Source organism: Trachemys scripta, chromosome 3, assembly GCF_013100865.1.
Source record: "Trachemys scripta elegans isolate TJP31775 chromosome 3, CAS_Tse_1.0, whole genome shotgun sequence".
Lineage (NCBI taxonomy): Eukaryota > Metazoa > Chordata > Testudines > Emydidae > Trachemys > Trachemys scripta.
The window spans coordinates 57,965,106-57,988,510 of NC_048300.1; the positions used below are offsets into that span (position 1 = coordinate 57,965,106).

Genomic DNA, 23,405 nt, shown 5'->3' on the forward strand with positions numbered 1-23,405 from the left:
CGAGCCGGGGGGGCCGCGGGGCCGGGGGGTCCGTGAGCCGGGGGGTCCGCGGGTCCGTGGGGCCGGGAGCCAGGGGGTCCGCTGGGCCGCGGGGTCCGCTGGGGCGGGAGGTCCGCGGGGCCGCGAGCCGGGGGGTCCGCGGGGGCCGGCAGTGCTGGGCGGGCCGGGGGTGGTGGGCCGGGGCTGGCACCCCAGGGCCCGAGCCGACCCAGGCTGGAGCCGCCGGGGGGCCAGCCTGGGCCGCGCCTCCTCCCCCCCCACCGCCCCTTACCTGCTACAGGCTTCCCGGGAATTAAATGTTCGCGGGAAGCAGGGGAGGGGGCGGAGACTTTGGGAGGGGGCGGAGTTGGGGCGGGGGCGGAGCTGGGGGCGGGGCCGGGGCCCCTGGGGGTGTCCTCCATTTGGAGGCACAAAATATGGTAACCCTATGAAAGAGGCTTCTAGGGATCAGACTGACTGGAAACCTGGATTGGATCAAGGTTACTAATGATTTTGCTCTGTAAGCTAGACCAAACATTATGCCATTCAGGAAGTCAAATGAGAACCCTATTATGCAAAAGAGATAGAACTGATTCAGCAAACTGATGCTAAATATCAAGGCCATTGATCAAGGAAAGGATCATCCTGAAGTAGTATATTAGTTCAGGATTGCAACTGACACTGACAAGGGCTCTGTACTCTCTGCCAAAAATGTGATATGAATCAAATGACTTCTTTTCCTTTTTCAGATGTTTTTGAAGAAAATCTTGAATCCATGACTAAAACAAGAATAAGGGAAATCGCTCACACAAGTGTCATGCCTAAAGTAACTTTCATAAAGAATATTTTGAAATTTTTCTCTCAATGCCCTCAAAGCCAAAGGAAATCAACCACTATGGAAGTGTCATGGCATCCCAAACACAAATTGTGTTCTTTGTTAGGGAAATTTTTGTATGCATAAAATGCACCTTTTAAATCCTGATTTCTTATCACGTTCAATTATAATGGTCTGAAGACAAATAAGTTTGAAGAAATTAAGATTTCTAAAATAACAAAATTGGCTACTCACTACTAAATTATGTCAAATTAAATTAAGAAACAAACAAGAAAAAGCCTTCCTCCTATTTTGAAGGAAACATGGAGAAAAGAGACAATTTCTTTTGAAAATCCAGCAGTCCCAAGATTCACAGGGTATGTCTACCCAGCAAAGCAAAACCCGCAGCTGGCCCCTGCCAGCTGACTCAGGCTCATGGGTCTCAGGCTGTGGGGCTGTTCCATTGCTGTGTAGACTTCCCGGGCTCATGCTGGAGCCTGGGCTCTAGGACCTTGTGGGATCTTAGAGGTTTTTAACATTTCAGAGACCTCCCTGGCATGCAGCAGATACAATTTCACAAGGGAGGTTAAGATTACTCTGGGTCTTTGATGGAGGAAGAGTGAAAATCCATTTATTCATCACATGACTATTTTCAGCCAATTTTGAAGGTTTTTTTCATATTCATAACAACTCTTGATATGCCATTTTAATGGGCCAACCCTGATAGTATATTTCTGCCACAAAATAAAACAGTATATGTATTTTAATTCACTAATTACAAGTATAAAAAACAAAGATTATATTTTACCTTAAGAGGTAAAACTTCTCTGTTAATACCATAAAATGTTGCCATGGCTTGTGTCCAAGACAGGAGTCCTGCCACATTACCACAGACTTTTTTACCATTCTCAAAAGTATAGTCCTCCATGTTAAAATAAGGCTGTAGTAATTCTACTGTTTCTTCATTGATACTATCCTTAGCAAATTGTTGGAGACTCTGCAGGAATGGACCACTCATAAGCTGCAAAAACAAAACAAAAATCAGCTTTAGTAATTATTTGATATTTTATATTCCAAAGTTCAATCTTTCATGATCGAGTAATTGTTAGAAAATGACCCTAAAGTACAGAAGGAGCAATCTGTTACAGTTAATATGAAGGGGAGAAACTTTATTGTACTAACTCCTCCTACAATTTTATTTAACTAGTCTTTCAACTGTTTTAAAATTAAGAGAGGCTACTTTCCAATACCTGTTCCTCAAGAGTCACCTCTATGCAATCCAGCTTCTGGGATGGTGGCCCCTGGTGATGAGCTCACACGGCTCTCTTCAAAAAGATGGCTTTTGGGAGGTGCATGAGTGAGCCTTCATGGTAGTGAGCCATTGGTACCCACATATATTTAAGTGCAGTGCCTCAACCACCTCAACTCCTTCTCTTGAATCACTGAGACTTGTCTGTATGAAGAACTCCAAGGTTCAGGAGAAGGTTGGTGCAAAATGTGAATGCACAGAAGTAATTCTTGAAGAAATTAAGGTTATTTACCTATAACCAGAGTTCTTTAAGATGACCTCTGCACATTCACACTCTAGGAATGTACTGGTGGTGCAGCTTGGACAATAGAACCTTTTCATAGTAGTGCCTGTTGGACTGCTTGTGTGCTCCAGCTGTCCATCTCCTCATTCTTCCTGAACAAAATAACTAGTTTTAAGATGGAGCTTGATAAGTTTATGAACATGATTATATGATGTGATTGCTTATGAAAGCTTGGGGCTGGACTCAATCACCCAGAAGGTCCCTTCCAATCCGACGTTTCTATGAATGTTCTGAGGGAGAGGCAATAAAAGGAGCTGAAGTGCCCTGGCCATCTCCGTTCCTTCCACCTCCTCCTCAGGTCCACAGTTACAAACAGGACTCTAAGAAAGAAGGCAAGGAGGGCAGGGAGTGTCAATGTGCAGAATCCATCTTGAAGAACTCTGATTAATGGTGAGTAACAGTCATTTCTTCCTCAATGTCTCTGCACATTCCCACTCTTGGAATAGTGTGATAAGCAGTACTCCTGTCTCCAGATAGTGGGACCCTGAGTCTAGCTAAGCAACTACTGTAACAGTGCCTTACTAAACAGAGAGCCAATCTGGATGATAGATTTAGGGAGTAGTGTTTTGTAAAAGCGAGAACTGAGCTTTGTTTCTAACTTTCCTCTATACAAAGCCTAACCCACTTAGACTGACACTGTGATGTAACTGATTGTCCTTTATTATTATCCCCATAAGAGATAAAGCATCTTGATGATTTCCTAAATTCCAGGCATCAATTTAAACAGAAAGCTAAAGCTCTCTTGGCATCTAAGGGTGTAACTTTGTCTCACTTGAATGCGTCTGTAGAAAAATGCTGACAAATTAATGGACTGGTTGAGATGGAATTCTGCTTGGGAATAAATTTAGGGTGTGGGCATAGGACCACTTTATCCATGTGGAAGACTGTAGATGGTGGATCATTTGTAAGAGCTTGTAGCTCGTTCGCTCTTATGAAAGATGTAATGGCCACAATTAAAGTGCTCTTAACTGAAAGGTGAAAGAAGAAACATTCTCCCAATGTTCTGAAAGGAATTTCATGATCTTAGTAACTACAAGGTTGAGATCCCATGTTGGTTGATTGGTTGGTTCTTCAACTGGAGGGTATACATTCATTAGCATCTTCACGAATCTCTTAAGTCTGTTATGGGTAAATATAGTCTTGTTATCAGTACAGAGAACACAGAAGTAGCTGCTAAGTGCACTTTTACAAATGATATAGACAGTCCTATGGATTTTAAATAAAGCGGGTACTCCAATATAGAATGGATGGAAACTGATGCTGGATCTATGGTATCTGGAACCAACACAGCTACAACAACACTGCATACATATTATTTGCCCAGACAGAATTTTTTTTCCGTTTACGGTCATAGCATCTGTGTGTTGACTGTTTCTGGCGTTTAGAAGGACATTTCCTGGTCTGTCAGATCCCTATGGCTCATATTGTTATGTGAAGATATTGTGGGTCTGGGTGGGAAATCTGACCATTCTTCGTGATCAGTAAATCTGTGGTTATGGGGTGAGACAGGCTCCTTGTAATAGTTGTAGAAGGTCTGGAAATCACAGTCTTCCCATGATGGAGGCACTGCTTTTGAGCTGAGTCACTATATACCTGTCTAATTCAATGCCCCATGCTCTGACAGTGCAAGGGTCAGCATATTATGGTAACAGGACATAGCTCTTGCTATCAAGTCTCATGCCCTGGAAGAGCAAGGATTGGTGGCTTAAGGTAGCAGGGCAAACCTCACACTCTGAAGTTCTTTAAAAGCCACCTATCCCACCTATTGGACTTGGCTTGATACTTGCAGGGCTTCCCTGCAAGCAATGGAGGGATAGGGCAGAAGGACCCTGCTTGAGAGGTGCTGTAACAGAGAAACCAAATGGTTAGAGCCTCAATATTCTGCAATTCCTCACCTTGGGAGAGGAACAGAAGAACTAGTTGCTAAAACAAAGTCACTTCTGCATGAAAACTAATACAATTTAAAGTATTAAAATGTATTATCAATTTAAAGTATTAAAATAATCATGAGAATCTGAATTCTGAATTTGGTCGACCGCCAGAGGCAGAAAATTCTGGTGGACTGAGATGAAGGATGGGGCTTAGTCTAGGAACCTCCAGCAACAACACTGTACCACCTTTGAATTCCACAGGTGGGTGGCATTACTTGTGAATAAGGAATGAGATTTGATGCTGTGCAGGAGAATGGGGACATTTAAACAAGGCTCAGGAGAAGTTGCCAGAAGTGGTACCTGCCCTGAGAGAAGAGGGAACAGAAACCTGGGCTCCTAATGATGGCCAAATCAAGAGCTGGGCAGAAGGGAATGAACTGAGTAGCTAAAGCCCAAGACAAAGGGGAGCCAGGGCTCCCAGTCTGGTGCCACTGTCATGGACTTTGCTGTAAGAGACCATTATGCCTGCCTTAAAAGGGAAGGGAGCTTCTTGTCAGCCTTGAGAGAGACCAAGGATGAGTTGGACGCATCACAATTTTAGCATCATGAGTCTACCACTGAAAGAATCTGGGCACAGCCATTAGAATTCCAAATGATCTTGATAAATTAGGGAATTGGACTGAAATAAGTAGGATGAAATTCAATAAAAACAACTACAAAATACTACACTTAGGAAGGAAAAATCAAATAACTGGTTAGGCAGCAGTAGTGCAGAAAAGGATTTGGGAATTATAGTAGATCATAAAATGAATATGAGGATGCAGTGTGAGGCAAATATCATTCTAGTATTTATTAGCAGGTATGTCATATGAGAGGTAACTGTTCTGTTCTACTCAGCACTGGTGAGGACTGAGCTGGAATATGTCCAGTTTTGTGCATAACACTTTAAGAGAGATTTGAAAAAATTGAAGAGAGTCCAAAGGAGATCAACAAAAGTGATAAGAAGTTTGGAAAACCGGAGGAAAGACATGTTTAGTCTAGAGAAGAAAAGGCTGAGCCAGGACATAACAGTCTTCGAATATGTAAAAGGTTGCTATAAGGAGATGGTGATCAATTGTTCTCCATGTACACTGAGGGTAAGTTTATAGCAAGGGAGGTTCAGGTTAGATATTCGGAAAAACTTTCTAACTATAAGGATACTTAAGCACTGCAACAGGTTTCCTAAAAGAGGATGTGGAATTTCCATCTTTGGAAGTTTTTAAGAACAGGTTAGACAAACACCTTTCAGGGATGGTTTAAGTATATTTAATCCTGCCTCAACCTGGGGAGGATGGACTTGAGGTCCCTTCCAGCCCTACATTTCTATGATTCTATTATCTATGTTACTGTTTGCTTATTGAAATGGTTGACTTCTTCAGGAGGCACCAAGACAAAAGATAAACTGAAGAAAGCATAGAAGTCAGTCTGAGAAGGAGTGCAGCTGGACAAGGAGACAGTATCTTTGAAGCTCATGACTAGCATGTTCAAACAGCCATGAAAAAACCTGTTGGTCCAATGTATTCAATAAGTAGGAGCAGAGTTCAGATCTCTCAGCTCCCAGTTCCATGACTCAACCATAAGGTCAACTATACTGTCCAGTCCCTCCCGCATGCTTTGTGATGTGTAGTTCTTCTAGTAAACCTAATCTTCATCTGGTATAAATTGGCATAGCTCCATGGAAGTCAATAGAGCTACACTGGTTTACACCAGCTTAAACTCCTCCCTGTTCTGTTTTCATTCCTATTTTATACTGTAAGACTTTCAGGACAAGAGTCCTGGCCAACATTTCAAATGTAGGTACCTTAGGCCTGGTCAATGCAAAGTTTTTGTACTGATCTGACTATGTTAGTTAGGTTTTTATTAATTTTTTTAACCAAAATAGTTGTACCGATAAAACTCATAATGTGAACACAGTTATACTAACATAAAGGTTTCTTATATTGCTATAGCTTCTTTTCATGTGGGAATAAACTATACCAGTATACACGTGTTTATTCCAGTATAACTGCATCTATAATTGTATTCACTTTAGGAGGGCTGAACCTGTTTAACTATACCTGTACATCTAAAGCAGTTCAACTTTTGTCTATAGACAAGCCCTAAATAAAAATACCCTGATTTTCAGAGGTGCTAAGCACCTACAGTTCCCAATAAAATTAACTAATGTCAGACAAAATTAGAGCTACAGAGATTCTTCATTTCCTCACTTATTCTTTCTTGCAGTTTAACTCTGAAGGATTGAACACAGCCCTTTATGTGTCTGTTCACCAAAAGTTTAAGCAACACACTTACCACTAAGGACATAGCATAATTTGTGTTATCAAGCAGATTTTCTTTGCATATTTATGCTGCTCTAAAAGCATATGTTTGCGTTCATGTTTTAAGGATGTATGTCCCTATTTTGAACAAGGATTTAGCACCATAATTCACTGATGTTCATTTTTTTTTAATGTTTTAGAAAATGTTCAAGACTTGCTGCCTGGAAATTCTACTTACTTTTAGTGACTCTCCCCAGGATGGTTTGCAGCAAGGCTTTTCTGGATCCTGTGTAACTGAGTCTATTTTCTTTTGGAACAGTAACAAACAGCAATCCATAATCCTCATGATTAGATGAGGGGGTTTTGCAAGTTTCCGAACTGTAGCAATATCCACTGGTTTGATAGTCTATATTGGGAGGGGAGAAAAGTGGACTTATTGCTTAGTACCATTTTATAGATTTTTTCATTCAATACTATATTAATTAATTATTAATTATTATTATTATTCCAATTTTCATTTTTGTGCTTGAGGGAAGTTTGATTTATGAACATACAGTATATATGAGTTATTGGGATTACTTTACTAAACTTTATAGTTCTATGTCCCTGAAGCTGATTTAAAGAAATATATACTGCACAGCTATATGTTTTCTCCATCCCCATGTGAAAATCAAAATTAAATACAAGTAATACAGGCATTATGGAATTAAGCTGTTATATTTAATAGTGATGAAAAATTAATTGTAAATTGGTGTTACTTAAAGTGTAATGTTCCTGGCAGAAGAATATACAAGGGCAAGAAAATGGCTTATGTGGGCATTTGGTAAATGGAATCATTGAGAAGGTATTAAAGTACTGTATTGCTGCTCTTTGACTTTCTATTAGTGTCACTTTGAGACCACTGCTTAGATAAATATTTATTCAAATGAGAAACCTATCTGTAAATGAAGCGAAGTGATTAGACAAATATTGTGTCAGCATATCAAAACAGCAGTCTAATTTGTGCCAACAAAATATATGAATGCTGCTATTTGCATAACAAAGAGGTAATTATATCTACAAAATGGAATTTTCAGGATGCATGCAAGAGTTTTTAAAGTCTGGCCCTTCCTATCACCAATGTTGACTTCAATGTTTCTGAGTGGATGATCCTTGATTTTTCTTGCTTGTGATTAACTGAACCCTTCTCTTGGTATAACTATTAGTAATTGGAGCAGGAGATAGACTGAATCCATAAGACATACTGATGGTTTTATCTCTCTATGCCACTGCCCCCTTTCTCCATGGTTCTCTGCTTGACTACTGTTCAGAGTACAGCAGAACAAATCAATTAAGATCTGAAATGCAGTAATGCTTCATCATTTGTTAACTGCTCTCATGATCCCTCTGACCTACTTTGTTCCTTTCTCTTTAGTTCCAGAAAGATATACACAAAATCCATTAATGGGAGAGGAAGCATCCATCCTTCAGACTCCACTCTTGCTAAGGAACTATGGAAAGATGTGTGATCTAACAAGATAATGAAAAGCCATTATTCTCGCACTAAGAGAATACTTTCCAAGTCAGACTGGAGGGAATTCTAGATTCTATTGACACCTTTAAAAATGGTTACTAATCTTCCATAACTGCTGTTCTTTGAAATGTGTTGCACATGTCCATTGCACTCTTGGTGTGTGTGTGCCCCATGCAGAATTGTGGGAAATTTTTCCATCAACAGTAGCCATTGGAGCAGCTTGAGTGCCCTCTGTTGCCGTGCATTACAGCATGACAGTATAAAAGGCCCAGCCACTCACGAGTTCCCTCAGTTCCCTCTTGCTGGACAACTTTGATGCAGAGAAGGGCAGGTCATGGAATAGACATGTGCAACACATCTCAAAGAACAACAATTATGGAAGGTTACTAACAGTTTTTCTTATTCGAGTGATTGCACATGTGCATTCCACTCTCAGTGATTTACAAGTCATAAAGTAGGAGGAAAGATCAGAGAACATGTACACACAGACTGGAGTACAACTCATCCAAATTTAGCATTGTCTCTAGAGTAATGAGTGATGGCATAATGTGATGAAAAGGTGTGAATGGAAGACCAGGTTGCTGCTCTACAAATTTCCTGGATAGGGACATGAGCAAGGAAAACCACGGAGGCTGCTTGCTATCTTGTGGAATGTACTGTCACTTTGCTGCCAGATCATAACATACACAAATACAGAAAGTCATCCAAGACTAAATTCTTTGTGTCGAGACCAGGTGACCCTTCAGCCTGTCCACAGTGGCCATGAATAATTTGATTGACAAACAGAACTGGTTAGTCCTGTCTATGTAGAATGCCAAAGGTCTCCTAATATCTTTGGTATGCAGGCATTGTTCCTCCCTATTGGTGTGTGGTTTTGGGTAAAAAGTAGGTAAGTAAATTAACTAGTTAATATGAAAATTTGATACAACGTTGGAGAAGAATCTTGGATGATGGGGAAAGTATACTTTATTCTTAAAGAAGATTGTATAAGATGGTTTGGATGTCAGAACACACAGCTCAGCTATCTTTCTGGCTGAAGTGACAGCTACTAGGAAAGCCACCTTCAGAGTTAGGTGCAGTAAGGATCATGTTGATAGAGGCTCAAAGGGTGAGCTGTCCCAATGGATACCACTGAGGGAAAAAATTCTGACTGTGCGTGGGGCATGCGCACATCAAATGTGCAATGCACATGTGCAATCACTCAAAGAACTTTTGGGAAGATTTACATCTAAGCCTTTGTAATTGTTAAGTGGCTAGATGAAAGCAGGACCTGGAGGGATATTCATTCCTCTCTCTTAAAGCAGAGATATGGATGCACTTGGAAGTAAAATATGGACTCCACAACTATTAACAAAAGGCTTGCGTACTAAAACTGACAAACTCAAATGATGGCTACGAACATGAGGTGAACCCTTGTCTGGCTGATATTAGCCATTCTTTCATCATAGGAGACAACACCTGGAAGACTGATGAAAACCTACAAACTTTACTCACATTCAGTGCAGCTTCTGCTTCTTCTAATGCTGGTCTAGCTGCCTCCAGTTTGGTCTCTGCTATCACTTTTTCTGAATCAATTTCATCTACAATCTTTTGTGCTTTGTCCTTCACACCTTGGACTTCATTTTTTACTTTAGCTGATGCCTCAGCACTTACTGTAACTTCTGCCAGCACCTAGCATTAACAATAAATAAACAAATAACGTAAAAATATGGAAATATGAGAACAAATGAATACATTTGCAAATATAATGAAATCAGAATACAAAAGGGTTGTTTCTTGGTTAATGTTAGCTACACATGGTACATATAGAATTTTACTATGGAATGGAAAGTAGCAAAATTTCATGACTAGAGGTGGCAAAAATGGTATTCCCCTGTAATACCTGACTGGGATCCTTCCACCAATTTAATGATAAGAGGACTTCTCAAGGGACCTGCCCTCTCATGTCAATGTGCTGTTCATTTGGAAGGTAAATGGATTTCAACCACCCTTGCATGCAGTGAAGTTGATGTCTGGCATGCTGTGTTACATATGTGCAAGAGACCATGTAATGTTTTAGACCAGAGGTGGCCAACCTGTGGCTCCGGAGTCACATGCAGCTCTTCAGAAGTTAATATGCAGCTCCTTGTATAGGCACCGACTCTGGGGCTGGAGCTACAGGGACCAACTTTCCAATGTGCCGAGGGGTGCTCACTGCTCAACTCCTGACTCTGCCACTGGCCCTGCCCCCACTCCACTCCTTCCCGCCCCCTCCCCTGAGACTGCCATGCCCTTGCTCCTCCCCCCTCCTCCCCAGAGCCTCCTGCACCCCAAGAAACAGCTAATCGGGAGGTGCAGGGAGGGAGGGAGAGGTGCTGATTGGTGGGGCTGCCAGTGGGTGGGATGCGCTGGGAGCAGGGGGGTGGGGGGAGCTGATGGGAGGCTGCTGACTTATTACTGTGGCTCTTTGGCAATGTACAGTGGTAAATTCTGGCTCCTTATCAGGCTCAGATTGGCCATCCCTGTTTTAGACACATTCTTACCAGGGTTTGAGAACAGTTTTATAATTCATAACAAGATCTGTCACAACTTTGAAACTATCTTGAGGTAGTATGTTCTTGCTGTAGTAATGTTGTAGAGTCTAGAACTGCCTGTATGAATTCTATCCTCTGGGTTGGCACTAATGATGATCTTTGTTGTTGATGGTGGTGAAAAGCTGACAGATCTGATTAAATGAATCTTTCATCTGCTGAAGTGAACTCCCTCAAATGAGCCAATCATCAAGGTAAGGATAAACTTGTATTCCTTGTCTTAGCCCTGGTCCACACTACAAGTTTAGGTCGAATTTAGCAGCGTTAGATTGAGTTAACCCTGGATCCGTCCACACGCCGAAGTCATTTTTGTCGACTTAAAGGGTTCTTAAAATTGATTTCTGTACTCCTCCCTGATGAGGAGATTAGTGCTGAAATCGACATTGCCGAGTCGAATTTGGGGTAGTGTGGATGCAATTCGATGGTATTGGCCTGCGGGAGCTATCCCAGAGTGCTCCATTATGCCTGCTCTCCCTTTTTTTCCTCCTGCAGCTGCAAATGTTTCAACGTTCCCCCTATCATCTCCGTCCCAGAGGCTAGAGAAGATAAGAAGGCGAAAAAAACGCACTCACGATGAAATATTCTCTGAGCTCATGCAATCCTCCCACACTGAAAGAGCTGAGCAGAATGTGTGGAGGCAAACAGTGTCAGAGTCCAGGAAAGCAGAAAATGAACGCAAGGACAGGAGGGACAAGTGAGATGAGAAGTGATGGGAGCAAGAGGAGAGGTGGCGGGAGCACGATGAGAGGAGACAGGATGCAATGCTGAGGCTACTGGGGGATCAAACCGATATGCTCTGGCGTCTGGTGGAGCTGCAGGAAATGCAGCAGGAGCATGGACTGCTGCTGCAGCCCCTGTGTAACTGCCCGCCCTCCTCCCCAAGTTCCATAGCCTCCTCACCCAGATGCCCAAGAACGCTACGGGCACCCAACCACTCCACCCCAGAGGACTGCCCAAGCAACAGAAGGCTGGCATTCAATAAGTTTTGAAGTGCAGTGTGGCCTTGTCCTTCCCTCCTACCCTCATCCACCACCCCACCCGGTGATCCCTCCTCACCCACCCCTCCCGGGCTACCTTGGCAGTTACCCCCCTATTTGTGTAATGAATTAATAAAGAATGCATGACTTTGAAACAACAATGACTTTATTGCCTCTGCAAGAGGTGATCAAGGGGGGAGGGCGGCTGGCTTACAGGGAAGTAGAGTGAACCAAGGGGGTGGGTTTTCATCAAGGAGAAACAAACAGAACTTTCACACCGTAGCCTGGCCAGTCATGAAATTGGTTTTCAAAGCTTCTCTGATGCGCAGCGCACCCTGCTGGGTTCTTCTAATCGCCCTGGTGTCTGGCTGCGTGTAATCAGCCGCCAGCTGATTTGCCTCAACCTCCCACCCCACCATAAATGTCTCCCCCTTACTCTCACAGATATTGTGGAGCACCAAGATAGGGATATGCGTTCCATCTATCGTCCCACCACAGTTAGGGAATCCCATTGCAGCAAAGCCATCCACTATGACCTGCACATTTCCCAGAGTCACTACCCTTGATAGCAGCAGCTCAGTGATTGCGCTGGCTACTTGGATCACAGCAGCCCCCACAATAGATTTACCCAGTCCAAATTGATTACCGACTGACCAGTAGCTGTCTGGCGTTGCAAGCTTCCAGAGGGCTATTGCCACTCACTTCTCAACTGTGAGGACTGCTTTCATCTTAGTATTCTCGTGCTTCAAGGCAGGGGAAAGCAAGTCACAAAGTTCCATGAAAGTGCCCTTACGCATGCAAAAGTTTCGCAGCCACTGGGATCATCCAAGACCTGCAACACTATTCAGTCCCACCAGTCTGTGCTTGTTTCCCGGGCTCAGAATCAGCGTTCCATGGCATGAACCTGCCCCATTACCACCATGATGTCCAAATTGCCAGGACCCGTGCTTTGAGCGAAGTCTGGGTCCATGTCCTCATCGCTATCGTGAAACTGCTGTCATGGCCTCCTTGCCTGCTTTTGCAGGTTCTGGTTCTGCACATACTGCAGGATAATGCGTGAGGTGTTTACAATGCTCACAACAGCAGCAGTGAGCTGAGCATTCTTGCCGTGGTATGGCGTCTGAAGGAGAGCAGAAAAGCGGAGTTGCAGTGGAATCAGTGAATGACAATGGATGCCACGAGAATAGATATTTATACTGAATGACGAGAGGACCTGCAAGATGGATTCATGGCACCAGGAGAGCAGAGTCGCAGCGGAAGCGGCGGAGAATGACGGTTAGCACCGCGCACATTTCCCGAGTACCTAGGAGCCCATGACAGACAACATGGAGAAATTCGCTGTTGAGGCAATATCAGCAGAGTTGCAGCAGAAGCATCGTATGACGATGATGATGGTTTGCAGTCCTACTGCACCGTCTGCTGACAGCAGCACCCAGGACACAACAGCGGCGGTGTCATTGAGCTGAGCTGAGCGGGCTGCATGCTTGCTGTGGTATGGTGTCTGCGCGGAAAAAAGGCGCAAAACGATTGTCTGCCATTGCTTTCACAGAGGGAGGGGTGACTGATGACATGTACCCAAAACCATCCGCGACAATGTTTTTGCCCCATCAGGCACTGGGAGCTTAACCCAGAATTCCAATGGGCGGCGGAGACTGCAGGAACTGTGGGATAGCTACCCACAGTGCACTGCTCCATAAGTCGATGTTAGCCACGGTAGTGAGGATGCACTCTGCTGACTTAATGCGCTTAGTGTGGACATACGCAATCGATTGTATAAAATCAATTTCTAAAAATCGACTTATAATAAGATATGGAGATATATCTATCTCATAGAACTGGAAGGGATCCTGAATCATAGAATATCAGGGTTGGAAGGGACCTCAGGAGGTCATCTAGTCCAACCCCCTGCTCAAAGCAAGACCAATCCCCAGACAGCTTTTTACCCCAGTTCCCTAAGCGGCCCCCTCAAGGATTGAACTTATAACCCTAGGTTTAGCAGGCCAATGCTCAAACCACTGAGCTATCCCTCCCCCTCATTGAGTCCAGCTCCCTGCCTGCACTAGGCAGGACCATGTACTGATTTTGCCCCAGATCCCTAAGTGGCACTCTCAGGGATTGAACTCACAACCCTGGGTTTAGCTAGCCAAAGCTCAAACCAGGAACAGAATCAGACTACACAATGAAATGCCATGTGTTGTAGTTGTGTTGGTCCCAGGATATTAGAGAGCCAAGGTGTGTAAGGTAATATCTTTTATTGGTTCAATAAAAGATTTTACCTCACCCACTGTGTCTCTCTAAGGAAACGAAAGGCATACTGAACTTGTGTTTTTCTTCAGGCAGCTGTTCCAGGGATCTAATCCCAAGTGTAGAAATTGTACTTGGACATTATTGTGTGCTATTATCTTAATTACTTCTATAATGCTTATATATGCAAATCACTTTATAGACAAATAAAAAATGAAGTCTTGGGCTCAAAGAGCTTTGTTTTGTTTTCTGTTTAGTGTTTTTTTGCTTATACACACATATGCCCCATCCCCAACCCCCAGACACATGCATGGTTAGTTGTGTGGCTAGGAGACAGTGAAGAAAATAAGGCAAGGAGTAAAGAAAGATGACTGCAGAGAGGTAAAAATGGGGCTAATTTGATAAACAGAAGACCATACTGCAGAAGAGTAGTTCTTGTATCTTAGATAGTCAAATCTTCTGGATTCTCTGTCTCCAAATGCTGATCAGAAATATTTCCTTCTTCTGACTTATCTATGACTGCCAATTCCACCAAGGACCAGAGAGCAGGGTGATAAGAAAAGCACTGGAACCCCTGCTCTGTCACTTAATAAAGTCAATCTCTTTGCCATAGCAGGGATCAAAGCCAGACAGAACCAGAGGTCTTTGCTGGCTTAAGTATCCCTTGGTTTGCCAGAAATATTTTGCCATTATATTTGAATTCCAAAATGTCAAACAGTCTGTGCAATTTTTTTCCTGAACTGCCAACACCACAAATCTTATAATTATCTGGGTGTTAAATGGAAGCAATAGAAGCATACTATTGTCTTGTGAGGTGGAGGAAGAGGGCCTAGGCTGTGGAAACAGCCTTAGAATCATCAACATATTCCTCTTCTCCTTTCTCTTTCAGGTCAGTTTCCAAGAGACCATCACCAAGGCTGATGACTAGTGTGGAGTGTCCTTGAGAAGAGAAGATGCTACATCTGCTATTATACCAGAATAATTTGATTCCCCACAGAAACATTTCATTAATGACAGATCAGGCTCCTCTGTGGTCTCTTTGCTGAGCATCATTTTTAAAATTATGCTTACATGCACAACCCACTGGACCAGCACTGTGCAAGATCACAGGGACACTTTACTTTGTTCCTGCAAAACAAGAGCCACTCAAACTTGATTTTTCTTTCTGGACCTACCATATTAAAGCTGAGAAGAATCACACAATGACACAGAATTGACTAACACTAAAAAGGTCCAGCTATTGAATATTAACAAATTGTCTTAATTTATAACTTAACCAAAATTAACTATTAATAACCCTCAAACCAAGCTGTATTACAAAAAAGAGCACTGAAACAAGCAATGAGACCTGCTGCTTATAGAGGAAAGAAACTAGGAAATGCCGGGCCCCGCAATTCTTTATATAGTTTTTCCACCATCTCTCTCCCCAGTGGGTTCCACCATGGCAGCTTTAGTTTCTGTTGGGACTCCTCAGGCGCCTCACTGGCAGGGCTACTGTGGAGCCTGTGCTGAAGTAGCATACACAGTTGCCCTTGGCACATCCCCTCCTTGGACAGGGGCAGGCTGTTTTGGAGTTACACCCATTTCCTGCAAGTTCCTTGATAAAGAGGATGTTGTGGACCTTTTACACTACTACAGTTCCCCCATGCTATTTTTTTTATTTATTTTTTTGCCACCAGGGGACATTGAAGTGAATCTAGATCACAAATATGTTTAGCAACTAAGTACTTACTTTATCTGCCTTTACAGAAGCCAAAGCCAGTTCCTTTTCTTTCACTGCCAATTCCAGAGAGAGTTTGGCAACAGATTCACTGGCTTCCATCAACTTAGAGAGACCTATCAAATATAAGATAATCATGGCAGTTCAGAAAGGTGAAGAACAATGCTATATTTTTGATAATTCCCAACTCTTTTCCAATCTGTCCCCTCACACCCACCCTCCAATTAGTCCCCTCTCTCATTCACCTGCCCACTAGCTCACAGTCTCCTACCCTGGGCTTCTCATCCAATCTTAGTCTCCTTTCCCTTCACTCTTCTCAGGGCCTTTGTCCTAGTGCCCCCCTTCCCTGTCTCCTAGTCCATGTCTTCTTGCCCAGCCAATCTCAGCCTCTTTCAACCCCTGGCCCCCATTTTTTTGCCCCCTGCCAGATTCCACTTCCAGTCTCTTCTCCCCACTAGGGCCCTTTTCTCAATCTGCTCCTCCCACCTTTCCCCAGTCTGGCTCTTGTCCCCTCTGCATTCAAGTCAGGCACCTTTCTCCTCCATGTTGTATAGATGCCAATGGGGTGACATTGAGAGAACAGAAGAGACACTCTCCCTGCTGTCAGTTCCAATGCCCAGCCTCAGCAGCCATGAGCTGCAATTGCAGGGAAAGTCATGCTCACCCCCAGTAGCCCAGGGATGGCAAATGCACACTTCAGTTACATGCAGGAGCTGAGATAGACTGGAGCATGTTAGTGCAACTGGAATCTTCAGAGATTTTAGCAGCAAAGCTCTAATAAATTCCTATTAAGCATATGCAAACTATGTTTTTTCAAAGTGTTATAACTTGACTGAATTTGGGCAACTTTTCATGGGAACAGCAAAGGGCACATCCCTGATACAAATGTAACTCCACATGTTGAATTTCAAATCCCTACTCCAAAGCACGGGGGACTAGATCTTCTCAATTAAATAGCTGTAAGAATTTTTTTAATATGGCAACATAATTTATTTTTTCTAATCTCATTCTTGCAAACAGTGGTCCCATTTTGACTATAACTTTTCAAAAAGTTCAATCTGAGTGTCACAGGGCAAGTGCACTCTATCCCTTCTTTGGGGTGGAGGAAGGGGAATTATAGCCCTGCAAATGAGTCTATCAGACCATCCTTTGCCTCAGGACAGTATGGCCTAGTGGCTAGAGTCATTACGGCTGCCCTTCTTCGAAGTGCTGCATGGCCTAATGGCCAGAGTCCTTACAGCTGCCGTTCCTTGCAGGGCTGGATGGCCTAATGACCAGAATCAATATGTCTGCCCCCTCCTGCAGGGCTGGATGGCCAAATGGCCACAGTCAGTATGGCTGCCCTCTCTCACCGGGCTGGGTGGCCTAATGGTCGGGGCATGGTGATGGCTGGGGTAGGTTCCCAGCCTAGGACCCTGTCAGAGGTGAGTGTACTGAAAACTGGGTCAGCAGGGATCCAACCGAAACATGCTGACTTAGTTCCTGATCCTACAACTGGATCAATGACTCGTCCCCCTGGGCTACTTCCTACCCTGTCTTCCAGTGGCATGGTCCACATGTCTCCAGCCTGTGGTGCTTCCGACCCTTCCAACACCTCCTGGGTGTCTGTGGGTAGCTGAGTATCCTCCCAGGTCTCAGCAGGCTTGGGTCCCCTGATCTGGGGCTCCGACAGTTCCTTGGTGGGAGCCTGCATTGTGTGTCCTCTCTTCTCGGCAGTCCCTCCTGACTGAGCTGGGTTACTCCCTTGTATACTAGCTCTCCATTTGGAGCATATCCAGCTGGAGCAAGGGGACATGGCTTTCTCTGTCAAAGTACAGGGTTAACCCCTCTTGTCCAGTCCCATCACACTGATGCAGACACCCAGCATGGAAAATTTCCACCCAAACAGTTAAAGTATGGCAAAGTTAAAAGAAACTAAAAACACAGTCTTATAATGGCAAATATCTGGCAACCTTAATAATAGGCAGCACTGCCAATTGTGCCTATAGTAATCGTAGAATCATAGGGTCGAAGGGACCTCAAGGGTCATCTAGTCTAACCTCCAATTGAATGAACTTAGGGCTTTAAAAAAAAAATACTACAAGCACTAACTTCAGACAGAAAAAGCATGTAACCTCCCTCACACTTCTGCCTGTCTCAGCCACTTCTCCAGCAACGTTCAACACTGTAGCTAGAGTAGGAGGCAAAGTGACAGTTTGTGCTGAATTCTCACTGCTAATGCAGAAACTTCAGAGAAAGGATTGGAGTGGTTTTAAGCTGCCTCTTCCACCCCCAAGCCAATCAGTCAGGTGTTCTTTCTAGCCATTTTTAACTTCCCCTTTCTGTTACAAAAGCTAATTTGGGAATATTAAATATTTATGTTTAACAGAGGGAATGCTCAGATAGATGATTAAACTAGTTTTAATGCTGTATTTGTATCACTCTTATCATACCAAGGGACTTGGCCAATTGATGTTGCTACCTGTAACACAGCATGCACTCACCGACGCAGTGCTTCCTGCTGGTTACCTCGGGAATTAGTTCATCCCAGCTCAGAGCACCTCCTGCTGGCCAGTGCTTGTCTTTCCATTATCAATCTCCACCACCGTAATTCAGGCCCCACGTCCCTCCTGGCCCACGGTGCCCTTTCTCCTGGGTACTGCCCCGCAGCAGTGCCCACACACTTGGGGTCCTCCTCTCCCCAGGGAACACCAATCCCCTAGGCCCACTTCGCCTCAGTGACCCACAGCCAGTCTTCATCTAACCCCTTCCCTCAGGGGCAAACTGCAGTCTGAAATGGCCACTCATCATTGGCAAGGGGATTGGACCGGCTGCTCTTCCTTCCCTGACTGCTTCCCCACAGCCCTAGTACCTCCTCCGGCCCTGACAGCAAGGCTTCTGCCTGGGGGTTTGCCAGGCTGGAGCTCCCCCAGCTCCTCCTGCCCTTCCCCAGCACTGCACTGTCTAAGGTATTCTTTGCTCTTTCAGGCAGCCAGGTCCATCTCTCTCCAAGGCTGGAGAGAGACTCACTACCCCTTCTGGTCTGCCCTCTTTTATACCGGCTTGACCAGTTCTGATTGGAGGCCTTCTGCCTCTTCCTGATTGGCTCTCAGCCCTAACCCTCTCCAAGGGCTAGTTTTTAACCCTTTCAGAGCCGGAGCGAGGTGACTGCCCCGCTACACTACCATATATAGTACTCCGAAGTAACCATAATTTGAGTTACAAGGTTTAACATACACATTTCAGGTTTGGGCTATTTGACGGTGATACAAAGGCGAATGATCCTAAATGATCTGTGAATTAGAAGCCCAACAATAAAACAGGTCATCTGGGACCATATCTAAGATTTATCTTTATTCCCTATTCATCTTACCTATTTGCATGCGTTCAGCTTGTTCATTAATGTTTCCTAGCTTTTCAGAATAAACATCTTTGTAACCATTTATGAAAGAAAGATAAGATTTGGGTGTAACATGAGCTCTTCGTCGATATCTGAAAGGCAGAAATTTAACAAAATTATAATTTAATATATAACTTTCATATAGTATTCATTGGAGATCTAAATAGCCACACTACTGTCCAGGTCTTCAGTTTTAACTGAATTATTTTTTAAAACACAGACAGCAAATATTATATGGAAAGAGAAGCATTTCATGCAGTCAAAATGCAGCATCCCTTCACAATGATAATACTTAATGTCACCTTTTATGTGCAATTACATCTGTCCTTATCCACACAAGCTATATTAAAGATTTTTGTACCATTTTTTATTCTTATCCTACAATGGGAATAAGGTTAATGAAGTTGCCACATACTTGTGATTATTATGGATGACTTTTGAATTTATCAAATACAAACTTCATTTCTGTATTAATAAACTGGAAAAGACAATTATGGTTTCATATATTATAGTGCCATAAACATTATTCCATACATAGTAGTAATATTTTTTGTAGTTGCTCAATTTTTAAATTTGTACAAAATGTTACCTTTGGAAATAATTCTCACAGCTCTCAGAAACCATATCATGAAAGAGGCCCATAGTTTCTACTACTTGTGCTTTAACTTCAGAAGAACAAACAATATTAAATTCTGAAAGGAAGTAACTGGCTACAGCAACAAGGGCTTCTTTAGGCCATCGATTGAACCAGTCCATAGTGCAGCCTGATATCAGACCAGGAAATTTCAAAGAACGTGCACGGAACTTCTCACCAACCTAACAAGAGTAACAGTTTTAAAACAATGCTTAATATAGTATGTGTGATAACATATCTGATTTTATCCAAAACATTAACATGTAGATAAAATCTAAGCAATTTTTTTCTAATTCTTATAACATCATGTATAGTTTTTACCCTATATCTGCATCCTATTCTTTTTTATTATCTTGATATCCTCAATAAAATTAACAAAACAGTAGGAAAAAAACTCATATCAAAGATGAATGCTACTTAGTGTTTTAAAACTTCAGTTAGTTGTACATTAATTTCAACTAAAAGCTTTACATCCACTAACACCTGCTTTGAGGGCCCTTGTTTTTCCGGCAAAGAATCAAGGACTTCAGTAAAACCTAAAATACTGAAAAATTGCATTCAATGCTTGACATATGTCCTGACTCTTCAAATTATAAACCTTGAATGATCACATCATGTTTTATATGGGAATCTACCCACAGAAATAAACAAGATAGTTATAAAAAGAAAACTCACTGGAGAAAAGCAGAGAACAACATGCAAATTCTTCTTTGACCGTGATATAAAATACTCATAAAGATTATCAAATGTAGGAGGAAATCGAGGCAGCTCTTTTTTCATCACAGATATTAATCCTTGTGTAATTTCATCCAACTCATCCCGAGCAAATAAATTGGAAATCTTTATACAAAACCAAAATTGACAGGAAAAGAAATTCCATTAATTTAACTGAATTATAATATATTTTATAATTGTAATCTATCTATCCATCTATCTGTCTCTACAAACACAGACACAATTTAGATGAACTAAGGGCCAAATTCTTCCTGATTTACACCCTATGCAACTTCATTAAAGACAATGAATGTTAGGGAAAAATAAAGCCCTAAACTAGCAAGTTCACCCTTCAATAATGGTGGCCTTTGAAATGCCCTCCTCACTTATTTTCTCCCTAATGCTTACATAATCTCTCCGAATCAAGTTCACATTGGAGCATGGCTGCATGAGGAAATACTGTACTTTTATGAGCAGAAAAAGGTATTCTTGCAAGATTACTGACCTAAATCCAGAAATTTATATTGAGATTCAGTTTGGGCCCCGAATGTCCCAAATTTGAGATATCTGGGATTTAGATCCTTTCTAGTCCCATTAATTATTAAAAAAAATCAACGGCAATCAGGTATTAAGAGCAAATGTTGAAAATTTGTATTGCTAAAGTATACTGCCATTTTGAGGATCTAACCTCTCCTGAAGATAGCAGATTGTTAAGGTATTCCAGAAATGCTTCATCTTTTATTTCATTATCAGTGAAAATGAAAGTGATGCCTTTTCCTTCTGCACCAGCTACTCTATATAGAAGTTTTAGATCATCTGTTAGATTGGAAACATTATAGGATCTATGAGGAAAAAGAGAAATTACAAATGTGCTTAATACACAATACAGAATCATTGCAATTTTTCAAATTATATTTAATATATAATTTGTAGAACGAATCATGACTATAATATCCACACACTTCAGCAAGGGGAAGATCCATCTCCCCATGAAATCAATTGAAAGACTCAGGCGCAATTCAGGAAAGCACTTAAGAACGTGCTTCAGAGCTATGATGGGTAGCTATAATTTGCTGAATTAGGGTCCTAAGCGAGCAACCAATGATGCATAAATGAATCAGAGTGTAATATTTTTTTTGTTTATTGTTTCTAAAGATAGTGTTTAAAATAAAAATTAAAATATTTACGTTTCCTCAAAAACATCAGCTTCTAGTTTTGGAGAGACAAATAACACAATATTTTTTTCATTTCTTACCTGGTTAAAGTTATCTGAAATATTCTGTATCCAGCTATAAAAGAGGCTAATCTTGAAAGACTCTGTTTTCCAGAACCACCAACTCCTACAAGTAAAGCATTTCCACATGCAGTCCGAATTATTCGTGAAATCTATACAGAAAAAATACAAGTAATCTGTGCTGTGTTTAGCTAGTTATAGAAGATTAGCAGAGTTAAATATCTGTTTTACTCCAAATCTCATTTGGGAGAGTATTTTTTAAGTCTCAAAGATCAGCAGAAGGACATATGTTTTTGTAGAAGACCTTTCCCATAGAGAAAAATAAGGCCCCTTCTTCCAAATAAAGCAACAGTATCTGAAGAGATTCATGTGACCCAGATGAAAGGGCTGCATTTTAAGAACATAGCTTCTAATTTATGAGTTATATGGTGGATTTAAAATAAATATGTTTAGAATTTGCATTTAATTGTAAATTTAAGATTGAAATTTTCCAAGCTTAATCTCTTAATGAGTGGGACTTGTTAAAAAAATATGCACAAAAGCCATTTTTAATTAGCAGAAGAATGAAAAAAAAACACACTTCTACCCTTATATAAATGTTTGCAATTTTTTTCTAAAAACACCTCTTGATTAAAAGATAGAGAAATGAAAATAGAGCATGGAAATATCTCTCTCTGCAAAGAAGAGCCTTTCAGTGCTTTGATGAAAACTGGTTTTCCTTTGACCAACTTACGAGCTTTCAAGAATTGCACTCTGTCCATACGGGTGTGCGGCAATTCTCCAAAAAGGGCCATATTTTGGAGTTTAATGTACCCACCCTACACACACCCTCATCATATATAATTTGAAATCTTATATTATGTACACTTAGATGAGGTATAATATGGAACTGCTAAGAGATGCCTTAAGACAGTAGATGAGGTGAAACAAGGGTACCCAAAATGAGAAGGTGTCTTTTTTTTTGCACAGTTCCAGAAACATTGCAGCATGACCATGACTATAGTTTGTACTGTTTAAGTTAATTTCAATACCTTAATGTGGTGTTTATTGGTCAAAGATAACAAACAACAATGCATTAAAAGATGATTATTGGTTTTGCATAGGCAAGTTTTTTTTTCAGAAATAATGAAATTGTTTAGCATGTGGCAAAAATGGTGAATATCAAAAGTTTGCAATACACCAACATGAAATATTTTTACATCACATATTCTTAATTGTCAAAGTATCTCACAAGTGATTATAATAGTTTTCTATACTGTATTTTCAGTTGAAATTTGCCCAACAGATCAGGCTCACACTTAAGATTGTGCACCAGTAGCAGTAGATTGCAGTACAAACTATGTGGGTTGAAATAAATGTCCATGAATTCCTAATGTACTTCTTCTCCATTTGTAAGCTTTTGTACATATAATGTAGCATCTAGTCTGCCTGATAAAAGTTTTTGTGACTGCATCCTAAGGGCATATCTACATAGGGAAATAGCTCAGAATAGGTATTGTAGAATAATTATTTTGCAATAACTATTCCACACTAGCTCCCCATGTGGACACTCTTATTCCACACTAAAGGTACATCCACACTGAATACCACTTTTGGTGGTATGTAGAGTACATACACTATCCACACCCCTAGCATGGGAACAGTGTTGATGGAGAGGCACTGCTTAGAGTAAGGACATCCTTGAATCCTGTGGGTATGTACCAGGGTATGTATCCTACTCATCAAATCAGTGCCTCCCTCATCTGCACTGCTACTTTTAGCAATGTGGTGTCCTCCTGCTTCCCTGCTGCTGAAATCTTTCCCTAAAGCAGTGAAAGGCTCCAGCAACAGGAAAAGTTCTGGCAGCTCCCTGCAGCATCAACCTTTC

General features: G+C 41.9%; 1 protein-coding gene across 1 annotated transcript in view; it reads right to left on the reverse strand.

Moving 5' to 3' along the window:
• Window positions 1–23,405, reverse strand: part of DNAH8 (dynein axonemal heavy chain 8) — a 585,957-nt gene that overhangs the window by 104,353 nt on the left and 458,199 nt on the right. The window contains exons 62-70 of the mRNA XM_034764627.1: window positions 21,560–21,690; window positions 20,993–21,146; window positions 20,266–20,430; window positions 19,546–19,772; window positions 18,930–19,048; window positions 15,590–15,693; window positions 9,561–9,737; window positions 6,792–6,959; window positions 1,602–1,814 (exon numbers count right to left, since the gene is read on the reverse strand). Of these exons, the coding sequence (XP_034620518.1) occupies window positions 1,602–1,814; window positions 6,792–6,959; window positions 9,561–9,737; window positions 15,590–15,693; window positions 18,930–19,048; window positions 19,546–19,772; window positions 20,266–20,430; window positions 20,993–21,146; window positions 21,560–21,690 (1,458 nt within the window). The remainder of the gene's footprint in view (window positions 1–1,601; window positions 1,815–6,791; window positions 6,960–9,560; window positions 9,738–15,589; window positions 15,694–18,929; window positions 19,049–19,545; window positions 19,773–20,265; window positions 20,431–20,992; window positions 21,147–21,559; window positions 21,691–23,405) is intronic.